General features: G+C 56.7%; 1 protein-coding gene across 1 annotated transcript; it reads left to right on the top strand.

Annotated features, from left to right (window-relative positions):
- Window positions 1-1,832: 1,832 nt before the first annotated feature.
- On the top strand, window positions 1,833-11,116 carry Serinc2 (serine incorporator 2). Its single transcript, XM_010621606.1, has 9 exons — window positions 1,833-1,994; window positions 2,625-2,812; window positions 3,157-3,236; window positions 3,598-3,735; window positions 4,319-4,488; window positions 6,172-6,262; window positions 6,472-6,613; window positions 9,296-9,517; window positions 10,557-11,116. Exons 1-9 carry the CDS (start codon window positions 1,959-1,961, stop codon window positions 10,690-10,692), a joined length of 1,203 nt encoding a protein of 400 aa, XP_010619908.1. The 5' UTR covers window positions 1,833-1,958; the 3' UTR covers window positions 10,693-11,116.
- The last annotated feature ends 901 nt before the right edge of the window (window positions 11,117-12,017 follow it).

Here is a 12,017-nt window from a genome sequence, read left to right as displayed (position 1 = left end):
CTTGTCCGGTGCCTGTCTCCAGCCCCGCTGTTTAAAGGGGGCGGGGCCGGTGTCTTCCCCTCCCCCAGCTCTAGCCTCGCTCTCCAGGCTCTGAGATACCCGGTGAGGATTTGGGACGACGGTATTTGGAAAGATGGAGTATACCAGAGTGGGCTGGATGCGGGGCCTCTTCCCTCAAAGGTTGGGCTCTGGACCGGGCTTCCGGAGCAGGAGTCTCCTTTGGCCAACAGCTGTGAGCGGTGTGGCCTCTCCAGCCCCGGAGGAGGGCTGCCTGCTGAGCCTAGGACCCGCGAGGGCCCGGTTAGACTGCCGCCTGCTGTCCAAAACTGGAACAGCCTCCGAGTGGGACGTAACCAATAGGCATTTTAATTCCATGCATGCGAGATATTTGTTATGGGCTTTATTCTCCTCCTCCCCCTCCCTCTCCCCTTCCCCTTTCTTAGCCCTCCTTTCCTCTCCCTCTTCCTATTCTTCTCTTTTCTTTTTCTTTTTATTGCAGCATTGGGGATTGAACCCAGGCCCTAGCGCAGCTAGGCAAGCTAATACTGTTATAGTCCCCACCCCTTTAAAAACATTTTTTTAGAGCCTGGCGTGGTGGCGCATGCCTGTAATCCCAGCCGTCAGGAGGCTGGGGCAGGAGGATCCTGTGAGTTCACCAGCCTGGGCTACATAGTGAGTTCCGGGTCAGTCTCAACTATATAGTGAGACCCTGACTCAAAAAACAAACAAAAATAAAATAAAATAAATGAACAGGCCAGGAGTGGTGGCTCACTCCTGTAATCCCAGCACTTGGGAGGCCGAGGCAGGAGAATCGCTGTGAGTTTGAGACCAGTTAGTTCGAGGCCAGCCTGGGCTACATAGTGAGTTCCAGGTCAGTCTCAGCTAAATAGGAAGACCCTGTCGTTTTTTAAAAAAATTTTTTTTTTTTTTTTTAATGTGGAGACATGTTCTCCCTAAATCGTCAGAATTGGTTTGGGACTTGAGGTCCTCTTGCCTCAGCCTCCTGAATAGCTGAGATTATGGGTGTTCACCACCACACCAGGTGTGCTTATTTTGTTTGTTTTGTGTGTGTTTGTTTTTATGGGGATCTAACTCCGGACCTGGTGTTTGTGTGTGAGGCAGGTGGTGGAACCACTGGGCACGCCCCCGGCTCTTCAGTTCTTAACGTGTATCCAGTTCTACACTGAACACCTTATGTGCATTCCACAGATAGTACATGAGCTCCTACTAAGTGCCAGGCACTGTTCCCACTTCTGGGAATAGCACAGTGAACACAGCAGGCAGAACTCGAGGTCCTGTAGGAATGGGGAGGCAGACAAGCGAGTGAAATGCAAGACGCGAGACTATAATACATTCTATGGAGAAGAGAGAATCCAAGGGGTTGCAAATGAGAGTCCCTGTTCCTCACAGCTGCCTGTGAGGAGTAGGTTCTATTAAGATTCTTGTTTTATAGATGAGGAAACTGAGGTTCAGAGAGGTCAAGTGAGTTGTATAAGGTCACATAGGTAACCAGGACTGAGCCTTCTGGTTTTTTTTTTGCTTTTCACTCCCTCTCCCTTAGTGGGAACAGTGTGAGCCCAGCTGTGTCTTTCCAAAGCTGTGGGAGCACTTGATATAGGTCCCGCTTTGAGTCGGCTGCCTGCTGGCTTTGTGAGTCCCTGGGTCCTGTGTGACCCAGCCTCCCCTCCAGCATGGACACGAGAAGGGGTGAGGATAGGAGGGTGCTCTGCCCACATCAGTAGGCCCTGGAGACCCTGGGCAGGCAGGTGGTGGGGTGGGTGCTGTGTGCTTCGGGGGAGTAGGTGTGCCTGATGTCCCTTTGCCCCCCACAGGCCTCCTGCCTCTGCGGCTCTGCACCCTGCATCCTGTGCTCCTGCTGCCCCTCCAGCCACAACTCCACCGTGACCCGCCTGGTCTTCACCAGCTTCCTCCTCCTGGGAGTGCTGGTGTCCATCATCATGCTGAGCCCTGGCGTGGAGAGTCAGCTCCACAAGGTGAGGGCAGCAGGGCAGCCACAATCCCTTTGGAAAATCGTAGTTTTTGTTCTCTCATTGCTGAGACAAAATACCCAACACCCAAAATTAAAGGGGGAAAGGTTGATTTAGCCCACAGTAACTCACACCCTTAATCCCAGTGCCCTCGGGCCCAGCCCCACCATGAATACATCACACACTCTAGATCCAGCCACCTCTGAAACAGCCCCACCTAAGGCAGCATGAGGCTTGCTGGGGGCATCTAGACACGAGCCATGACAATCCTATACTTGTCGCTTGGGGGTCCTGACTCCCCTTCATGCCAGTGTCTCACAGCCTGGCACAGGGCTGTGCCTTCTTGATGCACATGTGTGTGGGCCCCTGGGGAGCGTGTGGGCATGGGGGCTCTCAGACCTCACTCCCGGCTAGCGGGGAGGCCTCACGCTCTCTGTTTCCCCCAAGCCTGTCAGGGGCTCTCACTCGGGCGGTGGGTGATGGCCACACAGGGAAACCCTGCCTTGACGGTGTAGCTTGGCACCGAGGCCTTGGGGCGACCCCAGGAGACTGGGGGCAAGCGGGGACCGATCCCGGTCTCCAGGGAGCTGCCCGAGGGCTCTAGGCAGGCAGTCACGCTGCTCTCTGTTCCCACAGCTGCCCTGGGTGTGTGAGGGGGCCGAGACCTCCAGCATCCTGCAGGGCCACATCGACTGCGGCTCCCTGCTGGGCTTCCGGGCTGCCTACCGCATGTGCTTCGCCACAGCCGCCTTTTTCTTCCTCTTCACCCTGCTCATGATCTGTGTGCGCAGCAGCCACGACCCCCGGGCCGCCATCCAGAATGGGTGAGGGAGGGACCCTCCTGTGCCCTTCCCCAGGAGCTTTTCTCCTCTCCTCTCTCCAGGGATCTTTACACCCTGCCCTTGGCCTCAGGAGCCAGTGGTTCCAGGTGGACACAGCACAGGGGCCGTGCATTCGGCTATGCCACAGTATGCCTAAGGTCACACCGTGTGTGGTGACACAGTCCGGCTACTACTGGGCAGCCCTGCTTGCTGCCCCTCTGGGCCCATCAGAAAATCCCTCCTTTCCTCTCCCAGGTCTGTTCTTTGGGGTGGGGGTTCTGGGCCCTGACCTGGCATCTGGTGGCCCTGCCTCCACTCAACTTTCTTGTCTCCCCGCCCCACCATAGGTTTTGGTTCTTTAAGTTCCTGATCCTTGTGGGCATCACCGTGGGTGCCTTCTACATCCCTGATGGCTCCTTCTCCAAGAGTAGGTGGCATGGGAGGGCAGTGGGGCCGGGGTCTTGGCGGGAGTAGTGTGGGGCACTGCTTTTGTCCCTGGCCTGCTGTCCCTTGCTGTGAGGCACCCACTGGTGCTGGGACTCATGGCTTTGGGCACTCAGGGTGAGGGGCCCTCCTGGCCCCTGTCCATCCTGTGCCACACTGTGCATCTCTGCGTGGCTGGCACTCCCCAAGGGTGGCCTCAGCTTCTTCTCAGTGTCCCCAGGGCAGGGCATGCGCAGTGGCGACTGAATAGATGTGTCCAAGGGGCGACCGTGGGCACATACTGTCCCAGGACTCCAGGGCCTGCAGGTCTGGCCTCACCCTCACCCCCACCCCCACCCCCACAGTCTGGTTCTACTTTGGCGTCGTGGGCTCCTTCCTCTTCATCCTCATCCAGCTGCTGCTGCTCATCGACTTTGCGCACTGTTGGAACCAGCGGTGGCTGGGCAAGGCTGAGGAGCGTGACTCTCCAGCCTGGTACGCAGGTCAGTGCGGCCGGCCTGTCCTCTGGGGCCTGAGGGGTCCAGGGAGCCTGAGGCTGGTGAGAGCCATCCCCAGCCCCGGGCAGGAGCTGAACCTGCTGAGGTGGACAGGGTGGGAGAGGGGTGTGTGCACAGGGAGCGGAGGAGAGGCCGCACAGAGCCAGCCATGTGAGGCCCTTCAGGCGCTGCCCAAACTCAGTTCCGGGGACACCTGGTGGTTGGTCCCCTACCCGCTGCGGGATGGGCTCTGTGCAGGCTCGGGGTCCTTGTGCCTACATAAAGAAGAAAGCTCAGCTGGGTGCTGGCGTGGGCTTCACACCTCCCTCCGTCCTGGCTCTTTTCACTTATCTGTTGAGGCCGTCGCTTTGATGCTGGGTCCCCTCTGTATGGCGAGTGAGTCATCTCAGCTCAGAACTGGGCAGAAGCGCACAGAGGTCCGGGTGGAAGACACTGATGCCACTGCTGGAGCAAGGAAACAGGCCCAGAGGGAACCCAGCGATCGGGTCCCCAAGCTTATTACCCCCGAGAGATCAGGCTCCTGTGCCTTCTGCCCCCTGAGCCGGCCTCCCCCGCACCTCCCACCCAGGTCTCTTCTTCTTCACCTTGCTCTTCTACGCTCTCTCCATCGGGGCTGTGACGCTGCTCTTCATCTACTACACCCATCCCGGCACCTGCCACGAGGGCAAGATCTTCATCGGCCTCAACATCGTCTTCTGTGTGTGTGTCTCCATCGTCGCCGTCCTGCCCAAGGTCCAGGTGAGCTGCCCGTGCCACGGCCCCGGCGCGTGGCACTTCCTTCTCGTAGGAACCGGGACTGACTGTCCAGGGCGTGGGCTGTGTGTGGGCTCCCACATGGCCTCCCGAGCCCAGGCTCAGTTCTCACATCTGCACGCTGGCTGTGTTCGGCGGAGCGCCTTAACCTCTCCGTGCCCCTCTCCGTGAAAATGTAAAGCAGGGCTAGTGATAATAATACCTGGTTACTCTCAGGATTGACACTTGGAGCAAAGCCTGGCTGATAGGTACGGGAGGGGCCGGGGATTTAGCTGGGTCGCACAAATGCGAGGCCCTGAGTTCAATCCCAGTACCAGGAGGGAAACAAAACAAAACAAACCCAGTTAGCTGGGAGGCCTTAGAATTATGGATGCTATCATTTGTTGCTTTCATGCAAGTGAGGAGAATATTAGGAAAGGCCAGGGAGTCGTGCTGGGAAGGGCAGAAGCGTGCTGTCCCAGAGACGGTGGGTGGTGCTCCCAGAGGAACCGTGTGTCCTTCAGAAGCAGCCCAAGCCTCCTCCCCATCCAGCGCTACTTCCTGCTCAGGTCTGTACTGTACAGGTCTCCCGGAGAGCGTAGAGGGCCCTTGTGGTCTCCAGCAGAAAAGTCAGGGACCTCCTTCTGCTCAGAGTGTCCGTTTCCGGGTGAGAAAGTCGAAGCCCGGAGCCGGTGGTGGCTGTGCAGTCACACCGCAGTCGGGGTTCCTTCCGCAAGTCCTCTTGAGCACCTGCTGCGTACCAGGCCTCTTCTCGCATTGGGGATAAACTATGAGGGGAAGAGGAAGAACGATAACCCAGCAAGCAGCTCCTGGCTGTGTCCCCTGTGTCCTTTGGCCCACACACAGTCATCATCCCCACCCTGCAGATGCACCAAGGGAGGCTAAAAGAAGTAGAAACTTAGCCATGGTCATGTGGCTGCACGTGGAGAGCTGGGATTGGAGCCCAGGCAGGCTGCTCCTGAGCCTGTGCTCTTAATCATAGCTTCACCTCATATTTTCAAGAGCATGGCGAGGGGTGAGGAAGGACAAGCACTAGGGCACAAGGCCAGGTGAGCTACTTTTTGGTATGAAGTGTTACGTGGAAAATAGAAGCAGGTAGGGGCTAAAAGGGAGTGGGCTGATGGAACTGGGGTTCCCGGGGCCTCATGGGAGGTGCTGTTTGGGGACAAAAGAGCGTTGCCTGGAACATGTCGAAGAGAGTCACAGGCCAGGCATGGTGGGGTACGTCTGTCATCTCATTATACTGGGAGGCTGAGGCAGGAAGATTGCAAGTTGAAGTCCAACCTGGGCAATTTAGTGAGACCCTGTTTCAAAATTTAAAAAGGCCTAGGATGTAGCTCAGTGCAAAGGCCCTGAGCTCAGCCTCAGTACCAGAAATGAGGGCAGGGGCTGGGGTGGGAGAAGCATTGGCAGGTTCCGTGGGCAGAGGAGGCAGAGTGGAGGTGAGACTGGGCAAACAGGGAAGCTTTGATTCCTGGATGCCACCCTTAGAGGGCTTTTGGAAGGGAGGGATGGGATAACCCCAGGGGTGTAAAGGTGAAGAAGATAACTCTACTTTTGGGTGGCGAGTGGCCTGGCTGGGTCGGGTTTCAGAGGAGTCACTGATGGCTGGTGGGAGTGGGATGTCCCCATCCAGCGAGGGTCTTAGCAACCAATGGCTCTTGCCAGGAAGCCCAGCCCAACTCGGGTCTGCTGCAGGCCTCGGTCGTCACGCTGTACACCATGTTTGTTACCTGGTCGGCTCTGTCCAACGTCCCTGGTGAGTAAGGGCTCGGGTATGGCCTCCAAGCAGCTGGCCGAGGGTGGGGACCCTCAAGGTGACAGGGACCTCCCGGCTCCCACGGGTCCCGGCTCTCAGCCCTTCAGGGAGGTGGGGGAGTTGTCTGGGCGGGAGTTGCCTGTCTGTCATTTTGTCTGGCTGTGCTCTGGGCTGTCTCCGGCCAAGGGTGACAGTGCTCCCATCCCCAGACCAGAAGTGTAACCCACACCTGCTGACCCAGCTCAGCAATGAGACTGTGCTGGCCGGCCCCGAGGGCTACGAGACCCAGTGGTGGGACGCACCCAGCATCGTGGGTCTGATCCTCTTCATCCTGTGCACCATCTTCATCAGGTATGCGGCTCTGGGCTCTGGGGAGGTCACAGCAGGGGCCCAGAGCTGGCATTGAAGGGAGGACCTGGGAGCTGGGCAGCAAACTCACAGGTGCCTTGGCAGGCAGTGTGTCCAGCTCCAGCCTGTGCTGGTGAGGAAACCAAGTCCCTCTGAGGGCTCAGCACTGGTGGGCAGCAGAGGGGGCTGCACCCAGGCCAGCTCAGTGGGGTGCAGGCATCTGTGGGGTCAGGGAGGTGCTTGGACAGGAAACAGCAGGCCCAGGCTTTCTTTCTCACCTTCTGTGTGGCCTTGGATAAATGGCTTAACTTTTCTGAGCCTCAGTTTCCTCCTCAGTAAGAGGAGGAGGATGATCTTCACAGTGGGGGAGGTGGCTATGATCCCATAATCTCCCCTGAGAGAAGGTAGCTTGTGCTGCTGAAGATCACGTAGTGACACAATGACTTTTTATTTTTTATTTATTTTTGGTACTGGGGATTGAACTGGGGTCCTTGTGGTTGCAAGGCAGGCCACCGAACCGCTGAGCTAAATCCCTGGCCCCATAATGACTTTTTCTTTTGAGGTGCTGAACATTGAGTCCAAGGAAAAAAGCAGAAACCTGCATCTCCAGCTTTTTAAAAAAAAGATTATGTAGGGGCCAGGGATTTAGCTCAGTGGTTCCACTGCCTGCCTCGCAAGCGCAAGGTCCCAAGTTCAATCCCTGGTACCAAAAAAAAAAAAAAAAAAAAAAAAAAAAAAAAAAAAAAAAAAAAAAAAAAGATTATTTAATATTTATTTATTTGAGATAGAGTCTTACTCTATAGCCCAGGCTGGCCTTGAACTTGCCTATCTCAACCTCCCAAGTACTGGAATTACAGGTGTGTTTGGCTTTTTTATTTTTTGAGACAGGGTCTCAATAAATTGTCCAGGCTGGCCTCCAGACTTGTGATCCTCCTGCCTCAGCCTCCTGAGGGCATAGGATCACAGTTGTGTGACACCATGCCTGACTGCACTGTGACGTTTTCATGGGGACATCTTAGTGAGTGCTTATCAGTGTGACTCTGGAGCCAAACTGCCTGCCTTTTTTTATTTTTGGTACCAGGGATCCAACTCCGGTCCTTGCGCTTGCAAAGCAGGCGGCGGAACCACTGAGCTAAATCCCCGGTCCCAAACTACCTGCCTTTGACTGGCATCACCAGCCTGCTAGCTGGATGATCGTAAAGAAGTCATTTAACTTCTCTAGGCCTTGATTTTCTTCCCAGGAAAGCAGGGGTAAAAGTAGTGCCTACCTCACTGGGGGGTTAGGGTGTGAGGTCGCTATGTACAAGACCTAGCAAGGAACTGACCGTCTGCACTACCCGCTGAGTGACCTTGCCCTGTCCTCTCGGGACCCTGACTCGGTCTGATTGTTGTTTACACCGACTCTGGCTGCCACAGAGCCCCACACGCACTGTGCGCCGCCCTGTGCTCTCCCAAGGGCACCTTGGCTCAGCCCTCCTCCTACCCGGATCTCGGTCGCTCCCTGTCCCTACCAACCCTACTCTTCAGCTCCTCGCTCTCGAACCTCCTCGGCCCGCAGTCACCCTGGGGGCTCTTCTGGCAGCTCAGGGCGCTGTGTGCCCACAGTACAGCTTGTTTTGTTCCTCTGTGTGTTTTCAGAACTGGAGGTTGAACCCAGGCCCTTTGCACTGAGTTTCATCCCCAGCTCTTTTTCTGATTCTTTGAGACATAGTCTTACCACATTGCCCGAGCTTGAACTTGCAGTCCTCCCAGAGTCCCTGGATCGCAGCTGCTTGTGGCGTAGAAGCTCTAAAGCTCAGGCAGCGGAGAGTCAGAAGCCACTGCGAGGCAGGGGCAGCGCCTGTGGCCCGATGCCCACAGTCATTGGAGGTCAGAGTGCCCTGCAGCTTAGCCAGTTTCTCAAAACTGTATCTATCTCGGACTGTTAAATTCTGTTTAAAACCTCAAAATGTCATCATAGAAACCAGTGACATACGAGCATAACTGTGACTATTTTCTGTTTTCAGTGTAAACCCGGAGGGAGGCAGTTGATAAGATAAATTACCAAAGACTAATAAAACCTAAAGTTAATGGTAAATGAGTGTTATCAATTATTAACCTTATTAATTATTGTCACAGCACCTGGTCTGGTGCTTTACAGTACCAGGGACTCAAATATGTTTGTGGAAATGACAAGCGAACAATCATAATAATCGTGACTTTTGTGAGGGGCTACTGGGGATTGAACCCAGGGGTGCTTCCTATTTTTATTTTTTGTTCAGAGATAGAGTCTTAGTAAGTCGCCCAGGCTGACTTTAAACTTGTCACCTCCTGAGCAGCCGGGGCTATAGGTGTGCTGTGCTGTGCCCGGCCACAGTGACTGTTTAGCTTCTTCTTGTGTCTGGCACAGCTCTTGGATCTTCACATCGTCCTCCCAGCATCCTAGGCGAGTCATGCTGTTATTCCCAGCTTTACAGAAGAGGAATGAGGGGCTCAGAGAGGCTCAGTGTTTATTCGTGGTCACACAGGGAGTTGGCGTAGGGTTGAATCAAAACAGTTTGCCTCCTGTGACCAGTGCTGGCCTTCGAGGCTTTGAGACCATCAGTGTCCAGCACTGTGACCAGTGCCGTGGCTCCAGGGGCCACCACCACTCCCCACCCTCCTACCTCGGTAGCAGCGGCCCTGACCACCACTTCCTCTCCCCAGCGTGCGCTCCTCCGACCACCGGCAGGTGAACAGCCTGATGCAGACAGAGGACCGCTCAGTTGGGCTGGAGCAACAGCAACAGCAGCAGCAACAGGTGGCCGCCTGCGAGAGCCGAGTGTTTGACAACGAGCAGGACGGCGTCACCTACAGCTACTCCTTCTTCCACTTCTGCCTGGTGCTGGCCTCCCTGCACATCATGATGACACTCACCAACTGGTACAGGTGTGTGCTTCTGGCGGGCAGGGGTGGCCCAAGGTGCAGATGCCCCCCTGAGGCCCGGACCTGCTCCGGCTGGGGGCTGGGGTCGGTCTTAGACCCTCCACAGAGCCCGCCCTGGCCCTGCCCCTGCCTTAGCGTCTGCTCAACTCCTGGCGCCTTCACAAAGTGACCGAGGGGCGTCTCAGGAGGGGCTGGGCCTGTGCAGGGCCACTGGTTTGCAAATCGGGAGTGGATCATGAAGTCACATTTGGGGTTCATGGTTGGAGGTTTGGATTACAGTGTGGAGCTCAGAATCAAAGCCACAAGGTCAAGAATAGGAGTCGTGAGGCTCAGGGCTGGGGTTGGGCCCATGCAGGGTCTCAGCTTGACTCTTTAATTGGGGACTATTGGGTAGCAGTCATTTAGTGAAAACACACACACACACACACACACACACACACACACACACACTCACACTCACCCTAGGGCTGGGTTGTTTGGTTAAAATTGGGTTTGGGGGGCCACGAAACCAGAAGAGGCAGGGTCAAGGGGGTTAAGATTTGGGTGGTGAAGTTCAGGAGTTAAGCCTGGGTTATAGGAACAAGGATCAAAGTCAGTATTAGAGAGATAAGGACTAAGATCAGGAGCTGCGGGGTCCCGAAGTCAGGGACTAAAGATGAGGTCCAACAATTAGGATCACCCAATTAAGAGAGCAGGAGTGAGGTCACAATTTCTAGGTCTAAGCCCCAGATCAAGGTCAGAATTGAGAGCTGGGCATGGTGGCACACGCCTGTAATCCCAGCACTCAGGTGGCTGAGGCAGGAGGATCTCTGAATTCAAGGCCAGCCTCCACTACATAATGAGTTTAAGGTCAGCTGGAACTACACAGCGAGACCCTGTCCAGAAAGAAACAGATCAAAATTGAGGTCAGAGTCAGGTCTGTTGTATGATGTTTTGTCCAGGGTCGCAAAGCCAAGTGGCCAAAACATCAGAGACTGGGACTAGAGTTCTAGGGTGAGAGCCAGTGTAGGTCGTAGGTCACAAGGAAGACGGTGTGTTCCAGACCCGGCGAGATGCACAAGATGATCAGCACGTGGACCGCTGTGTGGGTCAAGATCTGCGCCAGCTGGGCAGGGCTGTTCCTCTACCTGTGGACCCTGGTGGCGCCCCTGCTCCTGCCCAACCGCGACTTCAGCTGAGGCAGCCCCTGCAGCCTGACCACTTGGTATCTTGGGCTCAATGACAGCCGATTGCCTGCTCCCTATACCCTGTCAGCCAGGCTGAGCTGCCCCTACAAGACTGGCCCCAGAGCTGGGTCCCTCATTATCAGTGCCTTCGGGTCTGAGGAGCAGCAGGCTCACCCCTGAGCCCCACCCTCCTGCCACCGCAGAGTTGCCTCTTCCCTTCCTGCCCCTGGTCCCCCACACTCCCCCTCTCAGGACTGAAGCCCCCACCCTGCCCAGGAGAGGGGCTGAAGGAGGGAGGCGCCCAGAGCCAGACAGAGGGCAGCAAGCACTGAGGTGCCCAGCACTGAGCCCACTGTTCCCCACCTGGCCCCTTCCTGGACCACGTGCCTTACCGAGTCTCTAAGACTTTGCCCAATAAACACGACTGTGTGTGCCTTCCACGTCCTGTGTCCCTGCCCTAAGTGTAGGGCTGGAACTGGAAAGTCAGGGCTCTGGGTCAGCGAGAGGTTGGAATGGGGGTCAGGAGGAAGGAGGGGCCGACCAAGGTGCTGGGAGGAGGGAGGTGGATGTCCCTTAGGTAAGTGTGGAGACAGTGGGGTGCAGAGGTGGCCGAGGGGCTGCTCTCAGGGTCCCTCTTGCCACTGGCTGTCTGTGGGGAGAACCCAGTCACACCCTCACCTCCCTGCAGTGGGCGCCGTCCCCTGCCTTGAGCCAGGTGCACTGCAGAACGCAGAGGAGATGCAACCGAACCCCAGGCCCCATGTACCGGGGGAGGCTCTCGTGCCCTGGCATCGCCGAGCCAGCCTGGCTCCACCACACCGTGGGAACTGTGGGGCTCCAGTGGCCTCTCCGGTCCTGGCTCCGACGCAGGCTGTTGTGTCCAGGAAGCGGCCTCTGCAGAGTGAGATTCAGCAGGCACTCAAGAGGTCGCGTCAGCTCCTGGCTCCCTGGGTGACTTGGTCGTGAGCGAGGGCCACTCCCGCCTCAGTTGTGGGCAGCCAAGCAGGCACGGACACAGTTCGGGTGCAGGGGACAGATGGGTTGTGGGGTGAGTGCGGGGAGGGAGAGAGGCAGCACAGGGGCCCGTGGGGCCACCGAGGAGCCACCTGTGGGCCAGGAGGGCGGACATTCTGGAGCATGAGCAGGGGGAGCTGGGCCCCCAGAGTGACAGAGCCCCGGGCAGAAAGGAGGCACAAGGAGGTCCAGGACCCATGAGAAGTGCGAGGTGGCCGGGTGTGGGGAGGATGTGGGTGGGGAGGAAAGTGTGAGCTGGGAGAGATGGCGGGCAGGGGCCCCATGGTCCCTGGGAAGGAGACGGACACAGAGGGTCTTAGAGC

Source organism: Fukomys damarensis, unplaced genomic scaffold, assembly GCF_012274545.1.
Source record: "Fukomys damarensis isolate Sample0158 unplaced genomic scaffold, DMR_v1.0_HiC HiC_scaffold_23, whole genome shotgun sequence".
Classification (NCBI taxonomy): domain Eukaryota; kingdom Metazoa; phylum Chordata; class Mammalia; order Rodentia; family Bathyergidae; genus Fukomys; species Fukomys damarensis.
Note: the sequence above shows the minus strand (reverse complement) of the source record. Positions and strands in the feature narration are given on the sequence as shown.

What these genes read in the sequence shown, in the direction of transcription:
- Serinc2 (XM_010621606.1), top strand. Translation starts at nt 1,959, where the DNA reads ATGCTGAGCCCTGGCGTGGAGAGTCAGCTCCACAAG. An exon ending in CGGGCCGCCATCCAGAATGG is followed by an intron (nt 2,813 to 3,156) that starts GTGAGGGAGGGA and finishes GCCCCACCATAG; the next exon opens with GTTTTGGTTCTTTAAGTTCC. An exon ending in CTCTCCAGCCTGGTACGCAG is followed by an intron (nt 3,736 to 4,318) that starts GTCAGTGCGGCC and finishes CCTCCCACCCAG; the next exon opens with GTCTCTTCTTCTTCACCTTG.